Below are 26660 nucleotides of genomic sequence, written 5' to 3' on the forward strand. Positions count from 1 at the left end.
GGCTCCTCAAGGAAGTTGTGTTCTAGGCAGGCGTCTCGCGGAGTCACCGGGGGAGCGCGAGCTCCCGTGTTCAGCCTCAAGCCCAAGGGTTTCTAGGGCGTCTCCGCCTGGAACCGAAACTCCCTCAAGCCTCATGGAAGCAGCACCTGGCCCAGCCGGGAGCTTCCTAACAAGCCCTGAATGGACCTGAGACACCACACGCTCTGCGCCAACACCCCTCTGTGCACTCACAAGGGCACCCCTGCACACGCACTGCATGCACACACCTGCACGTGCACTGCACGCACACACACCTGCACACTCGCACTGTGTACACACACCTGCACGCACACACCCCCGTATATGCACACCTGCACACGCACTGCACACACACACACCCCTGCACGTGCACTGCACACACACACACACATGCACACACCTGCACATGCACCTGAACGCACACTGGATGCACACACCTGCGCACACACACACCTGAACGCACACGGGATGGCACACGGGATGCACACACCTGCACACACACACCTGCGCGCACACGGGATGCACACACACACCTGCACACACACACACACACACACACACACTGTCACTGCTGCTCTGACATCGCGGACTCGGGGCCCTTTGTCACGGAACGTGACGCAGCTTCTCCCGCTTCACCCCCCGGTTCCTCCCTCACAGCCCCGCCCCCCGCCGGCCCCGCCCCCGCGGCCTCTGCCCCCCGCCGGCCCCCACCTCCGCGCGCGCGCGGCCCCGCCCCCCGTGACGCGGCGCGGTGACGTCAGGCGGAGCTGTCCGCTCAGCACCGGGGGCCGGGCCGGGACCATGCGCCGGGGCCGGGCCGGGGCCAGGGCCGCAGGTAGGAGCGGGGCCGGGCGGGCTGCGGGGGCGGGGGCGCCGGGGGGGGCTGGGAGGCTGGGGGGGGCCCTGCGGGGTGGGGGGGCTGAGGAGCAAGGGGGGGCCCTGCGGGGCGGGTTGGGGTTCTGGGGGACACCTGGGGGGCGGGGGGCACAGACGAGTCCGGGGGGTTTGAGGCGGGAGGGGCTGCAGGGGGCCCTGCAGGGTGGGGGGGCTGAGGAGCAAGGGGGGGCCCTGCGGGGCGGGTTGGGGTTCCGGGGGGACACCTGGGGGGCGGGGGGCACAGACGAGTCGGGGGGGGTTGAGGCGGGAGGGGCTGCGGGGGGCCCTGCAGGGTGGGGGGGCTGAGGAGCAAGGGGGGGCCCTGCGGGGCGGGTTGGGGTTTCGGGGGACACCTGGGGGGTGGGGGGCACTGACGAGTCCGGGGGGTTTGAGGCGGGAGGGGCTGCAGGGGGCCCTGCGGGGTGGGGGGGCTGAGGAGCCGGGGGCCCTGCGGGGCGGGTTGGGGTTCTGGGGGACACCTGGGGGGTGGGGGGCACTGACGAGTCGGGGGGGTTGAGGCGGGAGGGGCTGGGGGGGCCCTGCGGAGTGGGGGGGCTGAGGAGCCGGGGGGGGGCCCTGCGGGGCGGGTTGGGGTTCCGGGGGACACCTGGGGGGTGAGGGGTGCTGACGAGTCTGGGGGGTTGAGGCGGGAGGGGCTGCAGGGGGCCCTGCGGGGTGGGGGGGCTGAGGAGCAAGGGGGGCCCTGCGGGGCGGGTTGGGGTTCTGGGTCGGTAGGTTTATTTCCAGGCTCCGCTGCCCAGGGCTTGGCCGACTGGTTTGGAAGCTGTAACGTTGTCGCCGCCCGACAGGCAGCCAGGAAATAGCACCAGCGCCCCACGGCCGGGGACTGCAGGGTTAGGCCAACTGCCCCAGTGTGGGGGTGATGGGGGTGGACGGGGATAGCTGCGCCGGTGTGGGGGGTGGCGGGGGTGGACGGGGATAGCTGTGCTGGGGGGGGGGGGTGGCGGGGGTGGACGGGGATAGCTGCGCTGGTGTGGGGGTGACGGGGGTGGACGGGGATAGCTGCGCTGGTGTGGGGGTGACGGGGGTGGACGGGGATAGCTGTGCTGGTGTGGGGGGTGGCGGGGGTGGACGGGGATAGCTGCGCTGGTGTGGGGGTGGCGGGGGTGGATTGGGATAGCTGTGCTGGTGTGGGAGTGGCGGGGGTGGATTGGGATAGCTGTGCTGGTGTGGGAGTGGCGGGGGGGTGGAGGAGGATAGCTGCGCAGGTGTGGGGGTGGCGGGGGTGGATGGGGATAGCTGCCCCAGTGTGTGGATTGATGGGGATAGCTGTGCTGGTGTGGGGGTGGCGGGGGTGGATGGGAATAGCTGGGCTGGTATGGGGGTGCCGGGGATGGACGGGGATAGCTGCCCTGGTGTGTGGATTGATGGGGATAGCTGTGCTGGTGTGGGGGTGGCGGGGGTGGACGGGGATAGCTGTGCTGGTGTGGGGGTGGCGGGGGTGGACGGGGATAGCTGTGCTGGGGGGGGGTGGCGGGGGTGGACGGGGATAGCTGTGCTGGTGTGGGGGTGGCGGGGGTGGACGGGGATAGCTGTGCTGGTGTGGGGGTGGCGGGGGTGGACGGGGATAGCTGTGCTGGTGTGGGGGTGACGGGGGTGGACGGGGATAGCTGTGCTGGTGTGGGGGGTGGCGGGGGTGGACGGGGATAGCTGCGCTGGTGTGGGGGTGGCGGGGGTGGACGGGGATAGCTGCGCTGGTGTGGGGGGTGGCGGGGGTGGATTGGGATAGCTGTGCTGGTGTGGGAGTGGCGGGGGTGGAGGAGGATAGCTGCGCAGGTGTGGGGGTGGCGGGGGTGGATGGGGATAGCTGCCCCAGTGTGTGGATTGATGGGGATAGCTGTGCTGGTGTGGGGGTGGCGGGGGTGGATGGGAATAGCTGGGCTGGTATGGGGGGTGCCGGGGATGGACGGGGATAGCTGCCCTGGTGTGTGGATTGATGGGGGATAGTTGTGCTGGTGTGGGGATTGCGGGGGTGGATGGGGATAGCTGTGCTGGTGTGGGGGTGGCGGGGGTGGACGGGGATAGCTGTGCTGGTGTGGGGGGTGGCGGGGGTGGACGGGGATAGCTGTGCTGGTGTGGGGGTGGCGGGGGTGGACGGGGATAGCTGTGCTGGTGTGGGGGTGGTGGGGGATGGATGGGGATAGCTGCGCTGGTGTGGGGGTGGCGGGGGTGGACGGGGATAGCTGTGCTGGTGTGGGGGTGGCGGGGATGGACGGGGATAGCTGTGCTGGTGTGGGGGTGGCGGGGGTGGACGGGGATAGCTGTGCTGGTGTGCGGGTGGCGGGGGTGGATGGGGAAAAGAAAAAGAAGCTGTGCTGGTGTGGGGGGTGGCGGGGGTGGATGGGGATAGCTGCCCCAGTGTGTGGATTGATGGGGATAGCTGTGCTGGTGTGGGGATGGTGGGTGTGGACGGGGATAGCTGCCCTGGTGTGGGGATGGATGGGGATAGCTGCGCTGGTGTGGGGGTGGCGGGGGTGGATGGGGATAGCTGGGCTGGTGTGGGGGTGGCGGGGGTGGACGGGGATAGCTGCGCCGGTGTGGGGGTGGCGGGGGTGGATGGGGATAGCTGGGCTGGTGTGGGGGTGGCGGGGGTGGACGGGGATAGCTGTGCTGGTGTGCGGGTGGCGGGGGTGGATGGGGATAGCTGTGCTGGTGTGGGGGTGGCGGGGGTGGATGGGGATAGCTGCCCCAGTGTGTGGATTGATGGGGATAGCTGTGCTGGTGTGGGGATGGTGGGGTGGACGGGGATAGCTGCCCTGGTGTGGGATGGATGGGGATAGCTGCGCTGGTGTGGGGGTGGCGGGGGTGGATGGGGATAGCTGGGCTGGTGTGGGGGTGGCGGGGGATAGCTGCCCCAGTGTGTGGATTGATGGGGATAGCTGTGCTGGTGTGGGGATGGTGGGGTGGACGGGGATAGCTGCCCTGGTGTGGGGATGGATGGGGATAGCTGCGCTGGTGTGGGGGTGGCGGGGGTGGATGGGGATAGCTGGGCTGGTGTGGGGGTGGCGGGGGTGGATGGGGATAGCTGGGCTGGTGTGGGGGTGGCGGGGGTGGACGGGGATAGCTGCCCTGGTATGGGGGGTGGCGGGGATGGACGGGGATAGCTGCGCTGGTGTGGGGGGTGGCGGGGGTGGATGGGGATAGCTGCGCCGGTGTGGGGGGTGGCGGGGATGGATGGGGATTGATGCCCTGGTATGGGGGGTGGCGGGGGTGGATGGGGATAGCTGCGCCGGTGTGAGGATTGCGGGGGTGGATGGGGATAGCTGGGCTGGTGTGGGGGTGGATGGGGACGGACGGGGATAGTTGTGCTGGTGTGGGGGTGGCGGGGGTGGATGGGGATAGCTGGGCTGGTGTGGGGATGGCGGGGGTGGATGGGGATAGCTGCCCTGGTGTGGGTGGCGGGGATGGATGGTGATAGCTGTGCCGGTGTGGGGTGATGGGGATGGATGGGGATAGCTGCGCCGGTGTGGGGGTGGCGGGGATGGATGGGGATAGCTGGGCTGGTGTGGGGATGGCGGGGGTGGATGGGGATAGCTGCGCCGGTGTGGGGGGTGGCGGGGATGGATGGGGATTGATGCCCTGGTATGGGGGTTGCGGGGATGGAGGGGGATAGCTGCTGTGGTACAGGGGTGTGATGAAGTGGGGATTTTCCCTTGTTATGTTGAATGTGAGTCTTACTGTTGAGCCTATGTGAGTTTTACTGTTTTGTATGAAAACTCTGTGTGCCTCAGTTTCCCTGTGTGCTGCACCAATACCTCGGGGGTGGGAATAGGGGTGTGGGACTTTGGTTGAGACCTCGGGGGCAGGTCAGGCTGCTCCAGCTGCCTGCACATATCTATGACCGGTGCCCTTCGTAACCTGAGACCCAGGAGGGGGATGCGACCAGGTGACAACCAGGTGACTTTTGACCCGAGAAGGGAGACAAATGAAGGAGGAGGAGCAACGGGGGGTTCTGAGGTTGGATCGCTGGAAGCTGGCAGTCTGCTTGGCGGGACTGAAAGATGGGGGACTCCAGGCCGCCTGGCCCAGGACTCCACAAGATGGACTTGGCTGAAAGTCACTGATTTCTGTGCTAAAATGTACTGTTCTACGCTGTGATCCTGTCGACTAATAAACCTTCTGTTTTACACTGGCTGAGAGTGACGTCTGACTGCAGAGTTGGGGTGCAGGGCCCTCTGGCTTCCCCAGGAGCCCTGCCCGGGTGGACTCGCTGCAGGAAGCACACGGTGGATGCTGAATGCAGTGCCCATCTTTAAAAAAGGGAAGAAGGAGGATCCGGGGAATTACAGGTCAGTCAGCCTCACCTCAGTCCCTGGAAAAATCATGGAGCAGGTCCTCAAGGAATCAATTCTGAAGCACTTAGAGGAGAGGAAAGTGATCAGGAACAGTCAGCATGGATTCACCAAGGGCAAGTCATGCCTCACTAACCTAATTGCCTTCTATGATGAGATAACTGGCTCTGTGGATGAGGGGAAAGCAGTGGATGTGTTATTCCTTGACTTTAGCAAAGCTTTTGATACGGTCTCCCACAGTATTCTTGCCGCCAAGTTAAAGAAGTATGGACTGGATGAATGGACTATAAGGTGGATAGAAAGCTGGCTAGATCGTCGGGCTCAACGGGTAGTGATCAATGGCTCCATGTCTAGTTGGCAGCCGGTATCAAGCGGAGTGCCCCAAGGGTCGGTCCTGGGGCCGGTTTTGTTCCATATCTTCATTAATGATCTGGAGGATGGTGTGGACTGCACCCTCAGCAAGTTTGCAGATTACACAAAACTGGGAGGCGTGGTAGATCGGATACAGAGGGACCTAGACAAATTAGAGGATTGGGCCAAAAGAAACCTGATGAGGTTCAACTAGGACAAGTGCAGAGTCCTGCACTTAGGACGGAAGAATCCCATTCACTGCTACAGACTAGGGACCGACTGGCTAGGCAGCATGTGACGCAGCAGGGAGCGGGGCGGATTTGACCTGGGAATGTTGCAGGGATAGAGAAGGGGATAGAGAATAAGACTGAGAATATAATATTGCCCTTATAGAAATCGATGGTATGCCCACATCTCGAATACCGCGTACAGATATGGTCTCCTCATCTCAAAAAAGCTATACTGACACTAGAAAAGATTCAGAAAAGGGCAATTAAAATGATTAGGGGTTTGGAACGGGTCCCATATGAGGAGAGATTAAAGAGGCTAGGACTCTTCAGCTTGGAAAAGAGGAGACTAAGGGGGGATATGATAGAGGTATATAAAATCATGAGTGATGTGGAGAAAGTGGATAAGGAAAAGTTATTTACTTATTCCCATAATACAAGAACTAGGGGTCACCAAATGAAATTAATAGGCAGCAGGTTTAAAACAAATAAAAGGAAGTTCTTCTTCACGCAGCGCACAGTCAACTTGTGGAACTCCTTACCTGAGGAGGTTGTGAAGGCTAGGACTATAACAGCATTTAAAAGAGAACTGGATAAATTCATGGTGGTTAAGTCCATTAATGGCTATTAGCCAGGATGGGTAAGGAATGGTATCCCTAGCCTCTGTTTGTCAGAGGATGGAGATGGATGGCAGGAGAGAGATCACTTGATCATTGCCTGTTGGTCCACTCCCTCTGGGGCACCTGGCATTGGCCACTGTCGGTAGACAGGATACTGGGCTAGATGGACCTTTGGTCTGACGCGGTACGGCCGTTCTTATGTTCTTATGGAAGTTACATTGGGGATGGGGAACTTCCCTTGAAGGAAGATACCTGAGCTGTAACCTGAGCCAGGAGGGCATTTGGAAGAAGTGACACCTTCTGGCCAGGAGACTGGACAAAGGAGAGGAGGAGCTGGGGGGAGGAGGAAGAGAGCTGCTGGAGGGGTTTTGGTTTCAGTCTTGGGCTGGGTGGTGAAACTGTGTTCCTGTCATCTAATAAACCTGTTTTACTGGCTGGCAGAGAGTCACGGTGAATCGCAGGAAGAGGGGTGCAGGGCCCTGACTTCCCCCCACTCCATGACACAGCAGTTCTGCAGAAAAGGACCTAGGGGTTACAGTGAATGAGAAGCTGGATATGAGTCAACAGTGTGCCCTTGTTGCCAAGGAGATTAACGGCATTTTGGGCTATATAAGTAGGGGCATTGCCAGCAGATCGAGGAACGTGATCATTCCTCTCTATTCGACATTGGTGAGGCCTCATCTGGAGTACTGCGTCCAGTTTTGGGCCCCACACTACAAGAAGGATGTGGAAAAATTGGAAAGAGTCCAGCGGAGGGCAACAAAAATGATTAGGGGTCTGGGGCACATGACTTATGAGGAGAGGCTGAGGGAACTGGGATTGTTTAGTCTGCAGAAGAGAAGAATGAGGGGGGATTTGATAGCTCTTTTCAACTACCTGAAAGGGGGTTCCAAAGGGGATGGAGCTCGGCTGTTCTCAGTGGTGGCAGATGACAGAACAAGGAGTAATGGTCTCAAGTTGCAGTGGGGGAGGTTTAGGTTGGATATTAGGAAACACTATTTCACTAGGAGGGTGGTGAAGCACTGGAATGGGGATGGGTGGGGATAGCCGCGCCGGTGTGGGGGTGATGGGGATGGATGGGGATAGCTGCGCCGGTGTGGGGGTGATGGGGATGGACGGGGATAGCTGCGCCGGTGTGGGGGTGACGGGGTGGACGGGGATAGCTGCGCTGGTGTGGGGGTGGCGGGGATGGAGGGGATAGCTGTGCTGGTGTGGGGGTGGCGGGGGTGGACGGGGATAGCTGCGCCGGTGTGAGGGTGGTGGGGATGGAGGGGATAGTTGTGCTGGTGTGGGGGTGCCGGGGATGGACGGGGATAGCTGCGCCGGTGTGGGGGTGATGGGGATGGACGGGGATAGCTGTGCTGGTGTGGGGGTGGCGGGGGTGGACGGGGATAGCTGTGGATGGGAACTGGTGCCCCAGGTTGTGGGGAGGAGGGGAGGCAGGATGGATGGGGTGACCCAGTCTGGCAGTAGTAATTTCTCTGAACCTCACCAGCCCATGGCCTTGGCTTCTGATGAGTGTTTGGGGTTCAGAGAGCACGTAAGCACTGGCACCGTCAGTCTCTGCCCTCCCAGCCAGGCCTGGAGAACGCCTGGGCGAGCGGTTCCCCGCTCTGTCCTAGGAAGGCTCCAAGGCCCGAAGCGGCAGCAGGAGTCCAGCCAGCAGCCCCGGGCATATCCTCTCCCCATTGGGTGGTGGGGGACGCTGCCCGTGGGGTAACCGGGCTCCCATCCTGCTGCTTTCTGTGCACACTAGACTGTGAGCCCCTGGGCTGGGAAACAAACCCAGCGCCCCGGACCCTCTGCCCAGCTCCGGCTTCCCAGGCAAGAAGGCTCTCAGGCCAGCCCTGCCAGGTAGGAGCTTGTTCCATGGCTGGAGCTGGGACCCTCTGGCAGTAACAGGCCTTCCCTCCAGAGACCCCTCGGAGCCAGACAAAGAGAGGAGGAGCTGCTGCTGCTGGCTCTCCAGAAGGCTTTCAGCGCGGTATCCTAGCAACACCCATCCTTGCCTTAGCTTCCTGCCTTCTGGGAACATCCTGAGGGTGCACCTGGATGCTGGGAGCAAAGGGGAGGTTGCCAAGTGGCAGGATGGTATGGTATGGGGGAGGCGGGGCATGGGGATGGAGCGGGGAGGCCGGGGACTGACTGGGGCAGAGAGCATAATGTGGTATGGGGCAGAAAGGGGAGCGTGGGGCAGGACACTGGAGCACTGGGGTGACGTGTGTGGGCAAGGGCAGAAAGCCTGGGACAGGGATGGGCAGCGCGTGTCTGCGCTAGGTGGAGTGAGCAGAGCAGAGTGAGCTTGGATGGGGCAGGACAGGGTGGGGCAGGCCAGTAGGGGGTGGGACAAGGTGGGGAGGAGTCCCATGGGTTGGGACGGAATATGGCATAGTATTGCTTGGGTGGGTGGGTGGGTGGGGCAGGGCAGGGCAGCATGGCTGGGGTGGGGCTGGAGCGTGTGCTGGGGGCGGGGGGGGCGGGTTGGGATGGTATGCGGTGGGGCAGTGGAGTGACATGGTGTTGGAAAGGGCAAGCCAGAGTCCCAGTGACGTGAGCAAGATGGGGGCCTGGAACCGTGTGCCGGGGGACGGGGCAGTAGGGGCTGGGACGGGGCAGTAGGGGCTGGACAGGGCAGGCTGGCGTGGGACGGGGCAGTAGGGGCTGGGACGGGGCAGGCTGGCGTGGGACAGGGCAGGCTGGCGTGGGACAGGGCAGTAGGGGCTGGGACAGGGCAGGCTGGCGTGGGACAGGGCAGGCTGGCGTGGGACAGGGCAGTAGGGGCTGGGACAGAGCAGGCTGGCGTGGGACAGGGCAGTAGGGGCTGGGACAGGGCAGTAGGGGCTGGGACAGGGCAGGCTGGCGTGGGATGGGGCAGTAGGGGCTGGGACAGGGCAGTAGGGGCTGGGACAGGGCAGGCTGGCGTGGGACGGGGCAGTAGGGTCTGGGACGGGGCAGGCTGGCGTGGGACGGGGCAGTAGGGGCTGGGACGGGGCAGTAGGGGCTGGACAGGGCAGGCTGGCGTGGGACGGGGCAGTAGGGGCTGGGACAGGGCAGGCTGGCATGGGACGGGGCAGTAGGGGCTGGGACGGGGCAGGCTGGCGTGGGACAGGGCAGTAGGGGCTGGGACGGGGCAGGCTGGCGTGGGATGGGGCAGTAGGGGCTGGGACAGGGCAGTAGGGGCTGGGACAGGGCAGGCTGGCGTGGGACGGGGCAGTAGGGTCTGGGACGGGGCAGGCTGGCGTGGGACGGGGCAGTAGGGGCTGGGACGGGGCAGTAGGGGCTGGACAGGGCAGGCTGGCGTGGGACGGGGCAGTAGGGGCTGGGACAGGGCAGGCTGGCATGGGACGGGGCAGTAGGGGCTGGGACGGGGCAGGCTGGCGTGGGACGGGGCAGTAGGGGCTGGGACGGGGCAGTAGGGGCTGGACAGGGCAGGCTGGCGTGGGACAGGGCAGTAGGGGCTGGGACGGGGCAGGCTGGCGTGGGACGGGGCAGTAGGGGCTGGGACGGGGCAGGCTGGCGTGGGACCGGGCAGTAGGGGCTGGGACAGGGCAGGCTGGCGTGGGACGGGGCAGTAGGGGCTGGGACGGGGCAGGCTGGCGTGGGACAGGGCAGTAGGGGCTGGGACGGGGCAGGCTGGCGTGGGACGGGGCAGTAGGGGCTGGGACGGGGCAGGCTGGCGTGGGACCGGGCAGTAGGGGCTGGGACAGGGCAGGCTGGCGTGGGACGGGGCAGTAGGGGCTGGGACAGGGCAGGCTGGCGTGGGACGGGGCAGTAGGGGCTGGGACGAGGCAGGCTGGCGTGGGACAGGGCAGGTTGGCGTGGGACGGGGCAGTAGGGGCTGGGACAGGGCAGTAGGGGCTGGGACAGGGCAGGCTGGCGTGGGACAGGGCAGTAGGGGCTGGGACGGGGCAGGCTGGCGTGGGACAGGGCAGGCTGGCGTGGGACGGGGCAGTAGGGGCTGGGACGTTTGCACTGGCTGAGAATGAGCCTGTGCCCTGTAATTAGAGCCTCGTTTGCAGTGATGCAGGCACAGGAAGGGAAGCCAGGGAGGCGAGGGAATCTGGGTGCTGTCACTTCCTGACTTTCTAGTGCTGAAACATGCAAGCCCAGCCCAGCCCCTTGCTGGGTCCAAGAGAAGTCAGGCCAGTGGCACTGCTGGCGGGAGTGGGCGCCGTTATGGCTCCCATCTCTGCGTATCCCGTGCTCCTGACTCCAGCCTTCCCAGGGCTCAGCTGGCCCGGGGTCGGGTGGAGAACAGCACGCACTGAAAGGCGGCCGGTGAAGAGTAACGGCGGCAGGATGGACAGGCGTCGGGGACTGGTGAGAAGGGGATACGTTCAGACCCAGCTGCCGCACTAGCAGCACCCTGGATCGAGGAAATTGTCTGCTGCTGGCAGTTCACGGCCTCCGGGTCCTTGTGGCCACAGGGACCCCCAGGTTTCAGCAGAGCCTCTTCCTGCCAGGAGGCTGGCCCAGTGCTGTCAGACACAAGAGGGACTTTCCCTCACTCCCAGCCTGGGGCCAGACGCCCGAGCCAGCCAGTCCCCAGTGCTGGGCCTTGGCGCGATAGGAGCCACAGCAAGTCCTTGGCTGGGGCCACCATCCACACTGTACCTGGTTCCCTAGGCTCTAGCAGAGCCCGTCAGCTCCTGCCCTGCCCTCTGGGGCGCCTGCAGCCCAGGAACGACCCGTCTCCCGCGTGGCGGCAGGCAGCCAGCAGGCGTGAATGCTGCTGACCAAAGGCAGGGGAGTGGCTGCAGCTGGCCCACCCCAGAGCGGCTCCTGCGGTGCGGGGGAAGCACTGGAAGCCAGTTGGGAAGGTGATGCCCCCTCCCACCTCCCCACAGCCACAGAGCTGACTCAGTTTAATACTCCGAGCGCATGGCCCCCAGGGAGCCCGTTTTCAATCACGTACCCTGGTCATCCCCTAGGGGCCCTCAGAGCCTGAGGGGCCACTGCTCCGCTCTGCAGCATCAGCTGTGGGCCTCCTCCCTCCCCAGGGAGCAGCCTGTGGTCCTGGGCTGCAGCTGGCCCATGCACGTCGGCCTCTCCCCCCGGGGCACTCCGTGATTAGGCGCCCAAAGCTCTCGTTAGCAGCTTTGCTGCAGGCTGCCAGCGTAATCTCCCGGGCGGGGAGAGGATGAAGCTCGGAGGATTCCCTTCCACAGATCCATCCTGCCATCATTACCTGCATCGTTCTCCACAGCACCCTCTGCTGAGAGCGGCCGGGACGTCGAGAGCTCTTCCAGCTAGCGCTCCGGAGCCATGCGCCAGGAGGGGCTGGCCCACAGAAAACCTTTACCGCACATTGCAGTGGGAAGTTTCTGTTCCTCTGCGAGGAGCACCCCTTTTCCCACGGGTCCACGCGTCTGTCTGTCATGACTGGTATCTAAGCTGTGCTACCACTTGTCCGTCTAAGGAACATGGCATTCTCCTGCATGCCGGACCAGAGGTGGCACAGGGTGATCCCCGTTAGAGCACCACAGAAGGGTCAGTCAAACGCCGTCACTGCAGCCAGCTGTGCAATCACAGGAGGCAGCTGTCAGGAGGCTGCAGACATGGTCTGTGAAGCCCCAAGAGACACATTCGCTCCTGGCCCTGCCCCAGGGAGCTGGATGGGAATCGCAGACACTAGGACTTGTTTGGCTTCTGCTAGCTCAGCCCCTCATCCAGAGCAGGACCTTCTCTTCCTTTAGTGGCTAGTCCAGCCCAGCTGTACGTGTTCCAAGTGAGAGGTGCGTTCCCATTCCCTTCCCGGGAGCAGGGCTCCCCCCTGTCCCCAGGAGTGAGCTCCCCGGTTAGACACCTCGCCTCCCCGTGACCCTGGATCGGAGAGAGACAGTGCCCCTGGGGTCACATCCAGTGGCGGGGGCAGAGGCAAGTCTGCGGGCTGCAGTGGTGCTGGGAGTCCCTGCTCTGAGGTTATCCCCGTTTGTTACAGGGGGTAATGGGACTTGGTGCAAGGAGGGACTGTTCCAGGATCCGTACACCCACATAGCTCTCGGCGGTTTTCATCCTCCAGCAGAGGCCAACTTTAAACTACGTCACCGACAGACTATTTACAGGGCTGGAAACATAACAAGGCAAAGTGCATGCAGCAGAACCTGAGAAGATTCAGTGCTGGGGCCTTCGGGATTTCCAGGGCATTAGAACTGCCAGACAGCAAATCCCCTCTCCCCATGTGTGTGAAGGGGCTGAGCTCGGAGTCAGCACCTGTCTCCCAGCTGACGCCTGCTCCAGCCGGAGCGAAGACCTTTCGCCACGCCACAGCTGAGGAGTCAGGAGGAGACAACGGGCGTTTTCAGTTTCCGTTCCCTTTGCTATAGCACTGGCACCTTCCCTAGCGGAGGTGGCTTTGCAGTCGGACCTGGCATCTGTGCTCAGCCCTGTCCCTGTGTGAAACTTTTCCTGACGGTTTGGAGCCCCAGACTTGCACAGGTGCAGAGGGGCTGCCCCCAAACCCTGCCTGGCAGCCCCGCCTGCCCTCCCCCAGCCCCGCCTGCGGGGTGGGGAAGGGCAGAGAGGCTGCTTCCCCAATTCCCTAATCTTAGATCAGATCCAAACTGTATAATGTTAGGGGTTGTGGGTCAGTACTGAGGGGCATCAGCAGAGCTGTCTATGGATGGGGAGTCTCGGGCTAGAATACCAGAGAGGCTGCCAGGTGGGGCCTGGGGGGGGCGGAGGAGCATCACCAGGCAGAGCTGGATGGGGGGGCAAGGACACCAACGGGCAGACCTGGGGGGACAGACGGGGCAAGGGTGCTGCCAGGCAGGGCTGGGGGGGGGGAAGAGCTGGTGGAATAGGCAGGGGGCAGTCAGGGCAGGAAGGGGGCTGGGGGGCCGGGGAGCTGCCAGGCAGGGTTGGGGGCGGAGGTGGTGGGGCAGACCTGGTGGAATAGGCAGGGGGCAGTCAGGGCAGGAAGGGGGCTGGGGGGCCGGGGAGCTGCCAGGCAGGGTTGGGGGCGGAGGTGGTGGGGCAGACCTGGTGGAATAGGCAGGGGGCAGTCAGGGCAGGAAGGGGGCTGGGGTCCGGGGAGCTGCCAGGCAGGGCTGGGGGTGGGAGGTGGGGGGGAAGAGCTGGTGGAATAGGCAGGGGGCAGTCAGGGCAGGAAGGGGGCTGGGGGGCCGGGGAGCTGCCAGGCAGGGTTGGGGGCGGAGGTGGTGGGGCAGACCTGGTGGAATAGGCAGGGGGCAGTCAGGGCAGGAAGGGGGCTGGGGTCCGGGGAGCTGCCAGGCAGGGCTGGGGGTGGGGGGGAAGAGCTGGTGGAATAGGCAGGGGGCAGTCAGGGCAGGAAGGGGGCTGGGGGGCCGGGGAGCTGCCAGGCAGGGTTGGGGGTGGGAGGTGGGGGGGAAGAGCTGGTGGAATAGGCAGGGGGCAGTCAGGGCAGGAAGGGGGCTGGGGTCCGGGGAGCTGCCAGGCAGGGCTGGGGGTGGGAGGTGGGGGGAAGAGCTGGTGGAATAGGCAGGGGGCAGTCAGGGCAGGAAGGGGGCTGGGGGGCCGGGGAGCTGCCAGGCAGGGCTGGGGGTGGGGGGGAAGAGCTGGTGGAATAGGCAGGGGGCAGTCAGGGCAGGAAGGGGGCTGGGGGGCCGGGGAGCTGCCAGGCAGGGTTGGGGGTGGGAGGTGGGGGGGAAGAGCTGGTGGAATAGGCAGGGGGCAGTCAGGGCAGGAAGGGGGCTGGGGTCCGGGGAGCTGCCAGGCAGGGCTGGGGGTGGGAGGTGGGGGGGAAGAGCTGGTGGAATAGGCAGGGGGCAGTCAGGGCAGGAAGGGGGCTGGGGGGCCGGGGAGCTGCCAGGCAGGGTTGGGGGTGGGAGGTGGGGGGGAAGAGCTGGTGGAATAGGCAGGGGGCAGTCAGGGCAGGAAGGGGGCTGGGGGGCCGGGGAGCTGCCAGGCAGGGTTGGGGGCGGAGGTGGTGGGGCAGACCTGGTGGAATAGGCAGGGGGCAGTCAGGGCAGGAAGGGGGCTGGGGGGCCGGGGAGCTGCCAGGCAGGGCTGGGGGCGGAGGTGGTGGGGCAGACCTGGTGGAATAGGCAGGGCTTGGGGGGCGAGCGCTGAGGGGGAGGCAGGTGGCGGAGGGGGCTGAGGGGAAGGGGCACTGCCAGCCGGGGCTGTGAGGCCTGGGGGGAGGTAGGGCGGGGGGGGGGGACGGGCAGGGGGCCAGGGCAGGGCCGGGAGCCGGGGGGGGGAATGTAACAAGAGGCTGTAGCAGAGGCGGCAGCCGATGGGTAATTTCCCTGCAGCCAATCAGCAAGTGTCTTGCCTCCCTTAGCAACAGCGAGTGCACCAATGGGGTGGCAGCGAGCCGGCAGAGCCCCCCCCCCACCCCCTCCGCACGTGGCGGTGGGGATCCCCCAGCCAGGAGGGGTCACTCCAGGGCCCTGCCAGCCCCCGGAGCTGGCCCAAGCTGGCGTCTGCAGGACCCTCCGGCTGCCCGGCCCCAGTACCCCCAGCCACCCAGCTCAGCCCCGGCCCGGCACCCCTCGCCCCCGGCCAGCCACAGCCCGGCACCCCTCGCCCCCGGCCGGCCACGGCCCGGCACCCCTCGCCCCCGGCCAACCACGGCCCAGCATCCCTCGCCCCCAGCTAGCCCCCGCCTGGCACCCCTCGCCCCCGGCCAGCCACGGCCCGGCACCCCTCGTCCCCGGCCAGCCCCGGCCCGGCACCCCTCACCCCCGGCCAGCCCCGGCGCAGCACCCCTCGCCCCCGGCCGGCCACGGCCCGGCACCCCTCGCCCTCGGCCAGCCACGGCCCAGCACCCCTCACCCCCGGCCAGCCACGGTGCAGCACCCCTCGCCCCCGGCCAGCCACGGCCCGGCACCCCTCGTCCCCGGCCAGCCCCGGCCCGGCACCCCTCACCCCCGGCCAGCCCCGGCGCAGCACCCCTCGCCCCCGGCCGGCCACGGCCCGGCACCCCTCGCCCTCGGCCAGCCACGGCCCAGCACCCCTCACCCCCGGCCAGCCACGGTGCAGCACCCCTCGCCCCCGGCCAGCCACGGCCCGGCACCCCTCGTCCCCGGCCAGCCCCGGCCCGGCACCCCTCACCCCCGGCCAGCCCCGGCGCAGCACCCCTCGCCCCCGGCCGGCCACGGCCCGGCACCCCTCGCCCTCGGCCAGCCACGGTGCAGCACCCCTCGCCCCCGGCCAGCCACAGCCCGGCACCCCTCGCCCCCGGCCGGCCACGGCCCGGCACCCCTCGCCCCCGGCCAACCACGGCCCAGCATCCCTCGCCCCCAGCTAGCCCCCGCCTGGCACCCCTCGCCCCCGGCCAGCCACGGCCCGGCACCCCTCGTCCCCGGCCAGCCCCGGCCCGGCACCCCTCACCCCCGGCCAGCCCCGGCGCAGCACCCCTCGCCCCCGGCCGGCCACGGCCCGGCACCCCTCGCCCTCGGCCAGCCACGGCCCAGCACCCCTCACCCCCGGCCAGCCACGGTGCAGCACCCCTCGCCCCCGGCCAGCCACAGCCCAGCACCCCTCGCCCCCAGCCGGCCCCGGCCCGGCACCCCTCGCCCTCGGCCAGCCACGGCCCAGCACCCCTCACCCCCGGCCAGCCACGGTGCAGCACCCCTCGCCCCCGGCCAGCCACAGCCCGGCATCCCTCGCCCCCGGCCGGCCACGGCCTGGCACCCCTCGCCCCCGGCCACCAAGCTCAGCCACGGCCCGGCACCCCTCGCCCCCAGCCGGCCACGGTGCAGCACCCCTCACCCCCAACCACCCGGCTCAGCCATGGCCTGGCACCCCCAGCCACACAGCTCAGCCACGGCCCGGCACCCCTCGCCCCCGGACAGCCACAGCCTAGCACCCCTCACCCCCAGCCAGCCCCGGCCCGGCACCCCTCGCCCCCAACCACTCGGCCAGCCACGACCCGGCACCCCTCGCCCCCAGCCACACAGCTCAGCCACGGCCCGGCACCCCTCGCCCCCGGCCGGCTGGTTCAGCCACGGCCCGGCACCCCTCGCCCCCGGCCGGCTGGCTCAGCTGCAGCACGAAGTGCTCTTCAGTCTGGCAGAGATGTCCGGAACCAGAGTCCGCAGCTGGACGCTGCAGCTGCACAAATCCCGTTAGAAATAAGGCCCCGATGTTTAACAGTGCAGGTGCTTCCCCCATGGAACGAGCTCCCAGGGGAAGTGGTGGATTCCCCTTCGCTTGAAGGGTTCCCATCCAGCCGGGGCCTTTCTGGGGGACGCTTTGGCTGAACACAAGTTAGTGGGCGCAGTGCGGGGGGGCCGGGGCTATGCAGGAGTCAGACTAGCACTTCGAGGGTCCCGTCTGGCCTGGAGCCCTGTGGGGCGGTGCTGATGGTGTGGGCTCCCTCAGCGCCCTGTGGCTGCGTTCTCTCGGATCAGTGCCGCTAGGCGCAGTGAGTCCTGTCCATTAGGGTCGGGTTCTCTCTGTGCAGGGCAGCGTCATTGGTTCAGGCTTGGGATCTCTCTAGGTTAGTGCCAAGGCTTTGGGTTGGTTCTTGAGGGGGTTGGCACCTGTAACAGTTCTTACCTTTCCAGCATTGCTGCCTCAGTTTCCCTTCTGATTTACATCTTGCTCTGGTAGTGGGGCAATTATAGCCTCAGTTTCCCTCCTCTCAGAGTAATTTGGCCCTTGAGCCAAATTAACAACCCTTCACTTGTGGGGGAGCCAATAGGACCAAAACCAAACAGTCCTTTATTGACTTTCCTGAGCCCTCGTCACCCTCCATCGCCTCTCCAGCCCCAGTCCCCCCCAGACACCGGGGGAGCCGCTCCGTGGCCAGCCCCAGCCCTCCCCCGCCCCCTGAGACACCGGGGGAGTTGCTCCGTGACCCTCCCTGCTTCCCCCCGACGCAGGGCAAATGGCTCTGTCTTGCTAACTAGGCTTTTCCACGCACTATAGTGAGGCTGAGCCATCCCGTCCAGGGCCCCTCTCCTACCTGCCTGGATGCAGGGGAGTCCCTCGCACCTTTGCTGGGAGCCCTGGGCTGGGTCCCTGTCAGGAAGCTCCCCCTGGGTTCCCATCCCAAGCCCCCTTCCCATGGCCTCCCCCACTCCTGCCAGAGCCCACTTGTCCCTGAGCCTTCCTCCCCACAGCCATTCCAGGGCTGCCTCCTACTCCAGCCTAGCTCCCCTGGTGCCAGCACAGGGTCCTGCTCTGTCCCATGACCTGGGAGGACACCAGGCATGGGGGGGGGGGCGAGCTCCCCCCACTGCAGTGCTGCAGGGATCAGGGTGGCTCTGGGGTGGGCACCCAGCCTGCAGTTCTTGCTGCGGAGGTGGGTGCTGCCTGGGGCCAGCAGGTACTGGGCTGCGCTGGGTGCTCGGGGCAGGCCAGCTCTTATCCCATCCCCTTCCCCTGTTCTGTCCTTTCGCCAGCTGGAGGAGGCTCCTGGAGGCAGCGCGGCGTGGGGAGGGCGTGGGGCGTCTGACGCCCCCGCCGGGATCGCCAAGAGCCATGACTTCAACTGTGCAGACGCTGCGCTTCAAGCTGCTGCCGCACGACACCGGGCAGGAGTGGGTGCACAGCTGCGAGCAGGAGATCGAGCGCCGGTACCAGGTGGTGCCCTCTGTCGTGTGCGCCATGTGCTGCCTCTTTGGGATCATCTACTGCTTCTTCGGTGAGTCCGGCAGGGCCGGGCTGGCCGCCTCGGCTGTGCAGCAGGGCAGGGAGTGGGGGGAGTGGGGCAAGAGATGGGGGCCTTGGGGAGTGAGGGTGACGGGAGGGCAGCCAGAGAGCTGCAGCAATAACCTGCATACTTTGCTTCCCTGCTCTCCCCCGTACATAAATTAAATATATATATTTTTTTAATTAATGGAGATATCCCATCTCCTAGAACTGGAAGGGACCTTGAAAGGTCATTGAGTCCAGCCCCCTGCCTTCACTAGCAGGACCAAGTACTGATTTTGCCCCAGATCCCCTAAGTGGCCCCCTCAAGGATTGAACTCACAACCCTGGGTTTAGCCGGCCACTGCTCAAACCACTGAGCTATCCCTCCCCCCTGTGGGGACACTGAGGCGCAGGGGTGGGGCCTGGCAAGTCAGTGGCAGACGTGAGAAGCCCTGGCGCCCAGCCATGCAGCTCTGGCCCACTTGAGCCCACTTCTCTGTGCGCGGGGCCCCTGGCTCCCAGCCCATGTTCCTCCCCACAGCCAGGGAGAGCCAGCGGATGGGGTTGAGGCCGGGTTGGGGGGAGAGGAGACTGGGGCGGGCGTCAGGGCCAGGGCAGCAGCTCCCAGCTGCGGCTCCAGTCTGACAATGACTCTGACACTCAGAGCTCAGGGGTTCGGGCGACACAGCGATGGGCATTGCCCATGAGCGCCCGGGAGGGGGAATTCTGCCATGGACGCGACGTAATTCTCCCCGCAAAATGGCAGCGCACGTGGTGTCGTTTTATCACATACTGAAAGCACCTGGCTCAGTCACCAGGCCGTCACCGAGCCGCAGTCGGTATCTCTGGCCTAGCACATCCGTGCCTGCGCCGAGGCCGCCTGCGGCGAACCCTGGCACCGCACCCCCCAGCAGGAGCCCTGCGCCCTCGGGCGGCGCAGAGGGGAGCTGAGGGTGTGCCAGGGAGGCCTCCTGCCAACCCTGCGTCCCCGCGGGCCGGACAGAGCCTCTGGCAATGACCAAACCTGCTCTCCCTAGGCTACCGCTGCTTCAAGGCCGTCATGTTCCTGACCGGGCTGATGTTTGGCTCCATCATCATCTTCATGCTGTGCTACAAGGAGCGGGTGCTGGACACGCAGCTGAGCGTGGAGGCCTCGGTGGGCATCGGGCTGGGCATCGGTGTCCTGTGCGGGCTGGTCACCATGCTGGTGCGCAGCGTCGGGCTCTTCATGGTGGGGCTGCTGCTGGGGTTGCTGCTGGCGCTGGCCACGCTGGTGGCCATGGAGCAGTTCTACCACCCGCCCACGGTGTGGATCCCCATCGGGCTGCTGCTGGGCGTGGGCATGCTCGGCGCCGTGCTCACCCTGCAGTGGCAGAAGTTCTTCACCACCCTCTCCACGGCCGTCTTCGGCAGCGCCATCATGACCGTCACCGTCGACTACTTCATCGAGCTGCTGCTGCTGGTGCAGTACGTCTACGAGCGCGTCAAGGTGGCGCCCGCGCGGCCCATGTGCTGGTACAGCTGGGTCATCCTGGGCGTCTGGCCTGTCCTCGCCATGCTGGGCGTGCTGGTGCAGTGGAAAGTCACGGCCGAGGGGTACTCCCACACCGAAGGTGAGGCGGGACGGGTGGGCGAGGGACACGGGGAATATGGGATCAGAGGTGATGGATGGTGTGGGCCGTTCGCAGGCTCTGAGTGATTGGGGGGTGTTGTGGAGAGGGAGTCACAGGCTCTCAGTGATTGGAGGGATGACATGGGGGGGTTGCAGGGTCCGGGTACTGTGGTGGGGGATTGCAGGCTCTGGTTTCTGGGGGCGGGGGGTTGCAGGGTCCGGGTAGTGTGTGTGTGGGGGGGGGGGGGGGCGGTTATAGGATTCGGGTGCTGGGGGCGGGGGGTTGCAGGGTCTGGGTGCCGGGGGAGTTTCAGGGTCCAGGTGCCGGGGGGTTATAGGATTCGGGTGCCGGGGGTGGCGTTGCAGGGCCCAGGTGTCGGGGGGGGCACGGGGTTGCAGAATTTGGGTGCCGGGGGCGGGTTGCAAGTCCGGATGCCAAGGGGGGGCACGGGGTTGCAAGGTCTGGGTACCGTGTGTGTGTGGGGGGGGTGTTGCAGGATCTGGGTACCATGGGGGGGGGGTGCAGGGTCCAGGTGCCCCCCGGGGGGATGTTGCAGGGTCCAGGTGCCGTGTGTATGGAGGGGTGTTGCAGGGTCTGGGTACCATGCAGGGGGTGTTGCAGGGTCCAGGTGCCGGGGGGGTGTTGCAGAGTCCAGGTGCCGGGGGGTTGCAGGGTCCGGGTGCCGGGGGAGGGTGTTGCAGGTGCTGGGAGGGTTGCAGGGTCTGGGTGCTGGGGGGGGGTTGCAGGGTCCGGGTGCTGGGGGGGTTGCAGGGCCTGGGTGCCGGGGGGGTTTCAGGGCCTGGGTGCCGGGGGGGATGTTGCAGGATCTGGGTGCCGGGGGAGGGTGTTGCAGGGTCCGGGTGCTGGGGGGGGTTGCAGGGTCCGGGTGCCGGGGGATGTTGCAGGGCCTGGGTGCCGGGGGGGGATGTTGCAGGATCTGGGTGCCGGGGGGTTGCAGGATCTGGGTGCTGGGGGGGGGTTGCAGGGTCTGGGTGCCGGGGGGATGTTGCAGGGTCTGGGTTCCGGGAGGGCGTGTTGCAGGGTCTGGGTGCCGGGGGGGGGGGGTTGCAGGGTCTGGGTGCCGGGGGGGGGTTGCAGGGTCTGGGTGCTGGGGGGGGGATGTTGCAGGATCTGGGTGCTGGGGGGGGGGTTGCAGGGTCCGGGTGCCGGGGGGGTTGCAGGGCCTGGGTGCCGGGGGGGGATGTTGCAGGGTCCGGGTGCTGGGGGGGTTGCAGGGTCCGGGTGCTGGGGGGGGTTGCAGGGTCCGGGTGCCGGGGGATGTTGCAGGATCTGGGTGCCGGGGGGTTGCAGTATCTGGGTGCTCGGGGGGGGGGTTGCAGGGTCCGGGTGCCGGGGGGGGTTGCAGGGCCTGGGTGCCGGGGGGGGATGTTGCAGGATCTGGGTGCCGGGGGGGGATGTTGCAGGGTCTGGGTTCCGGGGGGGCGTGTTGCAGGATCCGGGTGCTGTGGGGTGTTGCAGGATCTGGGTGCCGGGGAGGGGGGGTTTGCAGGGTCCAAGTGCCGGGGGGGGGTGCAGAACCGACCCCTCACTCCCCCTCTCGCCCCTCAGTGGTTATCAGCCGGCAGCAGCGCCGGGTGCAGCTGATGAGGATCAAGCAGCGGGAGGAGCGGAAGGAAAAGAAGAAGAAGCGGAGGCCCCCCCATCCCCTTCCCCACCCACACAAGGCCCACCTGCCCGAGCCCAGCTACCGCCGCAAGCCAACCCCCGTGCGCCGCTTCGACGGGGACGTGCTCTCCCCCGTGAGTGCCGTGCCCCGGGCAGAGCCCTCCCCGGGCGCTGGGGCTGTGCGTGGGCCGGGGGGAGGCAGGAGCCCAGCGCTCTGGGAACGGGCGGGCTTCTTACCTGGCAGCCCAGGTGGGCTCTGCCCTGCACATTCGCAGCGTTGCCTCGTTCTGCCAGAAACCTTCACCACAGAGTGAAACACAATAAACTAGGGGGAGAGACGGAGCCAGCCCGTGGCCTCCTTGCCCTGCAACTCCCCACGCGCATCAGTCCCAGCCGGGGGCCCCTTTGCCTTCTCCCGCCAGCACCAGGGCTTCTGGACAGAGACCAGCGCCTGAACCTGCCCCAGTTCCGGGGGTGGGGGTGGGGAGAGCTTTTCCATCCTCCGTCCTCAGCTACAGCTCATGGGGGGATGCCAGGTCCTGCACCCCAGTGTGAAGGCATCAGACACCCCCAAACAGCCCCAGTGCCTGCCACCTAAGGGAGCCTCCCGTTGCAGGGCTGTGCTGACCCCCGGGAGTGACCTGGGACTGGGGCACTTCCTGCAGCGTGGGCGGGCAAGGCCCTGGCTGAGGTCAGGTGCTGGTGGGTGGCAGAGCTTGGAGCAGGCCCAATGCCAGGTTCATGGGAGAGGGGGCTGGTACCTGTTGTGGGGCAGGGAGTGGCAAGGGGCCGTGGCTGAATGTGAGGCTCCAGGGGAGGCTGGGAGCAGCCCAAGGGGAAGGGCTGGGCCGCAGACTAGCCCCAGCGCCGAGCCCAGTGAGCGGGCACCCAGCTGACAACGCCTCCCTGGCTAAGCACCAGCAGGGAGTGACCCCCATTGATCCCCAAACCCTCCTCTCTGCTCCTGACACAGCGCCCCCACTCTCCGCCCTCCTCCCAGCACCCTTCCCTCCTCCCTCACATCCCCCACCCCTGCCCGCCTGCATGCTGCCCAGAAAAAGGCCTCAAGGATCAGTGAAATCATGGCCCCAGCCACTCCCCTCATTTCCTGCCTGTTAAGGTCACTTGCAGTTTGCCCCCCACCTTGCTGCCCCCATCCTGTGCTCTGCTGCCTAGACTCCCCCTGTGGTCCCACCCCTGGGGGGCGAGTGCCCCCTGGCCTTTTCCCCAGACTCCCACACGCTGCCCCAGGCCGCAGGGGGTCAGGGGAGAACTGCCTGGCTGCAGCAACCCAAACTAGGGAATTTACTTCCCCTCCCGGTGGGCGGGCTGGGGTGTGCGGCAGCGGCGCCACCTGCTGGGGAAGGGCCGTACTGCAACAGCCTGGCAGGTCCTTGCCCCAGACCGGGCAGCACAGACCCAGAGCTGGGGGGAGGGACTGGGGTGGCAGCGGGAGGGCTGGGGACATGATGCTCATTTCCCTCCTCTCTCACCCAGAGCTACATCCAGAGCTTCCGGGAGCGGCAGACGGGGACGTCGCTGAGCAGCCTCATCACAAGCACGCACGCCGTGGTCGACCTGGACTATGACTGCGGCTCTACGGTGCCCTTGACCATGGGCTCTGGCCCAGCGCTTCGGGTATAGCCCAGACCCCCGACCCCTCCTGACACCAGCAACAGGGCCCCGCCAGGCCAGCACGGACCGACACACCAGGGCCGCGCCAGGCCAGCACGGACCGACACACCAGGGCCGCGCCAGGCCAGCACGGACCGACACACCAGGGCCCCGCCAGGCCAGCACGGACCGACACACTAGGGCCCTGCCAGGGCCAGGACAGACCGACACACCAGGGCCCTGCCAGGGCCAGGACAGACCGACACACCAGGGCCCGGTCAGGGCCAGCATGGACCAGCCCTCCAGACACACCAGGCCAGAAGGAGTCAGATGCCAGGGGGTGTTTGAGGGGAGGGTTGTGGCCCGTTTGGGGCAGGGAGGCCATCCCTGGGGCTGTGTGACGGGGTATGCGCAGGGCTCTGCCCAGTGATCGCTAGCCGGCGAGCAATGCAGGGAGAGGGTTAATCCTGCTCGCTGGCACAGACACTGCATGGCAGCGTGGGACACGTGGACTCCTGGAGCAGGGTGAGCGCCCCACCCCCACTCCCCGAGGGGGCACAGCCCATGGCAGGGGCTGATGAGCCATGGCCCCATGTGCCAAAGGGGCCCCAGAGCACCTGGTACTACCCAGCTTTCTCCCAGAGGCCCCCAGGAGCAGCTCCCTCCATGCCTGCCCTTAGCCCCCCACTCACTCCCAAGCAGCTCTGTGAGCGGCTTCCTGAGAGCCTGTTCCCCCCATTCTCTGCCCGCCCCAGCGTAGCTCCATGATGCCTGTTCCCCCCAGTCCCCGCCCCCCCAGGGTAGGTCCATGGTGCCTGTTCCCCCCCCCAGCATAGCTCCATGGGGCCTGTTCCCCCCACAGCGTAGCTCCATGGTGCCTGTTCCCCACCCCCAGCCTGTACACACCCCAGCTCCCTGGGAGCTGCCCCCTAAAGGCCAGAAGAGGCCGTTCCCTCGGAGAACGGGCCAGGGTAGGTGCTGTCTCATGCCCTCATCATGCGCTCACCTTGCCAGGCACTGGGCTGGGGGCTGTGGGCACCGCCCGCCCGGAGGGGCAGTGTGAGCGCAGCAGCTCTGCTCCCCAGTGCACGTGAGGGATTGTCTCGTCCCTGGGACTGAGCCTCTCATGCCCCAGGGCCAGCAGCTGCCAGGCCTGCCCGGGGCTGGGGCATTTTCGGCTGTGTATGTGGCCCTTCTCCAGCAGGCAGGTCTGCCCTTCGGCCTCATGGCAGCTGGCACTGGGGCCAGACTGGGCACCCAGCACCGCCCCTGCCACCTGCATCTCGCTGTCCATTCTGCTGACAGAGAACAAGAGGCACCTGGCTGATGTGAGGCGGGGAACGGACCATGGGGCCTTTCCCCCTCGGGGGCCCTGCCACTGACCCTGGTCAGGATGGGACAGGCTGGCTGGGGGGCTCAGGAATGGAAGCCGAGGCCTTTCCCCTCCAGGGCCGGGGGACTGGCTTGCTCAGGGATATGGGGCCTTTCACCTCTGGGACCGAATCGGGACACGTACTGGCACTGTTTGCGGGTGACTGGATTTCTAATGGGGATGGGGGGGGAGGGGCCTGACTGGGCTGGGCTGGGGGATTGCAGAGCTGAGGCTGGGACGCTGGGACGCTCGGGGCTGCATTTTGCAGCTGCGGGGGCACAAAGAAGTGTCCCCTCCATCCAGCTGCTCTGGAAGGACTCCCTGCCCCAGCCCATGGGCTGTTCGTGTTGCTGTGAGTTGTATTAATTTATTACTGACTAAACGGGGCCATCAAACCTGGGATGGACCCGGCCCTCCCCCCAGACTGCAGCGGGGCCCCCAGGAGCCTGCTGGGTCTGGACAGCGCTGGAGGAGGATGGGGCCCTTTGCTTGGCGTTTTGCTAGGGGCTCCCCCAGCACACGCCTCTCCTGCCATCGCTGCCCCAGCCGTCACTGGGCCTGCCCTCCAATGCCCTCAGGGAGCCCAGCCGGTGGACAGGAACCGCAGCAGCTCCCGCCCCCCCAGCAGAGGGGCACCAGCAAATGGACTGGGACCAGGGAACTCCTGCCCCCCTTTCCTTGGGGCGGGGTCGTACCTGCGCACTCAGCCGCAGCATGGCCGGCCCCCTCCCCATCTAGCCATGGGACGCTGCATGTTTCCCTTGCCCCTGATGCCCAGGACCCTGAACCCTGGTTTCTTCCCCCTTTTCAGTCGTTTTGTAAATGTGCCAAACGCTGCCGGGCCACAGCCACGCAGTAAAGAGCCTTTTGGAGCTGCGCCTCTGTCTGCTTGTGGGGCTGTGCACGGCGCTGGGTGTACCTGGGGCATGGCGTGGGCATGGGGGGGGCACAGGGCCATTGCCCCCCCTTTGCACCCGAGCCTGGGCGGGTCCCTGTGAGCCATGGGGCAGCTTCCCCCAGTTGCGAATGACCGCGGAGGGGCTGCAGCTGGTGGATCCCACCGCACCCCATGGGGTGCCTCAGAGCCCTGCCCTCAGCAGAGCTAGGATTGGCCCAGGGTGCTGTCAGTCTCAGACAGGGTTCCCTGATGACCCCCACGTGCTGGTAGCAGGGGGGCAGCGAGGGGGGCATGGATTGAGGACCCACCGCAGGGGGCCTGGCAGAGTCACCAGCCTCGGGACCAGGGAAAGGCCCCGTCGCCATGTGCCCCTCATCCCTCCAGCTCTCACCACGGGGGCATGGCCGTGATTGAGGGGAGAGGAAGCTGCCAGGTGATTTGGGGGCATACGGAGCAGGGGTAGTGCTAGGTGCTTTGGGGACATGGGGAAGCTGGGCACTGCCAGGTGATTTGGCGGCATATGGGGTTGTCCCGGAGTCACGGGCTGGGGGCTCGGGCGCCGCGCTGAGTGACGCCAGCCAGGACTTGAGGGCAGCGTCTCCCCTCAGGACCCCTCACCAGGGCAAGGACCCTGCCCGGCTTCAGCCCCTCCCTGGATCCGACCTCGGAGCGTTCAGCCCCCTGCTCACCCCGGGAGCTCCCCGCAGCGAGTCCCCCTGGATGGGACCCCTGGGGAGCCTCCCACCCCCCCACAAGGCCCTGCCCCCCACTCCGCAGCCAGCCGTGACTCCCAGCCAGCGTGGGACACAGACGGGTTCTTAGTCGGGAGCCCAGCGTAGGACAGAGCTTGTGAGCACAGAAATCAGGGACCGGCAGCAAAGTCCAGCTTGGGGGGATCCAGGGCCCAGCGTGTCGTCCCCGCCTGAGTCCCAAACCAGGAGACAGCAGCTTCCAGCCTCAGTCACCCCCGGCTGCCCCCCTGCGGCCTTTGTCTCCTTCCCCGGCAAACAGGGCCCCTGGGCTCTGGTCTCCAGCCCCTCCGGGGGCTCTGGCAGGGGAGGGGCCCGGCCGTCAGTGGCCGGGATACAGGGTGTCGGCCATTGTCTGTGCCCAGGCAGCCAGTCGGTGTCACACCTGCCCCAGGGGGTCTCTGCAACAAACACACCCCTTATCCCACCACCTAGATCGGGGTGGGCAAACTACGGCCCGGGGGCCGCACCTGGCCCTTCAGACATTTTATTCTGGCCCTCGGGCTCCCGCCAGGGAGCAGGGCCGGGGGCTTGCCCCCTCCACGTGTGCCATGGCTCCACATGGCTCCCGGAAGCAGTGGCCAATCTCTCCTCCGGCTCCTACGTGTAGGGGCAGCCAGGAGGCTCCGCACGCTGCCCCCACCATAAGCGCAGCCCCGCAGTTCCCATTGGCCGGGAACTCTGGCCAATGGGAGCTGCAGGAGCAGCGCCTGCGGACAGGGCAGCACGCAGAGCCTCCTGGCCACGCTTCTGCGTAGGAGCTGGAGAAGGGACATGCCGCTGCTTCCGGGTGTCTCTTGAGGTAAACGCTGCCC

The 26660-nt window shown here is 66.4% G+C and overlaps 1 protein-coding gene across 3 annotated transcripts; it reads left to right on the forward strand.

Moving 5' to 3' along the window:
* Window positions 1–745: 745 nt before the first annotated feature.
* On the forward strand, window positions 746–25070 carry TMEM198 (transmembrane protein 198). Of its 3 annotated transcripts, none has more exons than XM_065560418.1 (5): window positions 746–853; window positions 17742–17983; window positions 19011–19586; window positions 21156–21346; window positions 22710–25070. In XM_065560418.1, the coding sequence occupies exons 2-5, from the start codon at window positions 17821–17823 to the stop codon at window positions 22854–22856; spliced, it is 1077 nt and encodes a 358-aa protein (XP_065416490.1). In that variant the 5' UTR covers window positions 746–853; window positions 17742–17820; the 3' UTR covers window positions 22857–25070. The 3 variants fall into 3 exon arrangements, 2 of the variants coding, with proteins under 2 accessions (XP_065416490.1, XP_065416491.1); XM_065560419.1 differs by lacking the exon at window positions 746–853 and adding an exon at window positions 10360–12843; XR_010591248.1 differs by lacking the exon at window positions 746–853 and having other exon boundaries at window positions 17185–17983; window positions 22710–23630; window positions 23663–25070.
* Window positions 25071–26660: the final 1590 nt, after the last annotated feature.

This window comes from Chrysemys picta, chromosome 11 (genome assembly GCF_011386835.1).
Source record: "Chrysemys picta bellii isolate R12L10 chromosome 11, ASM1138683v2, whole genome shotgun sequence".
Lineage (NCBI taxonomy): Eukaryota > Metazoa > Chordata > Testudines > Emydidae > Chrysemys > Chrysemys picta.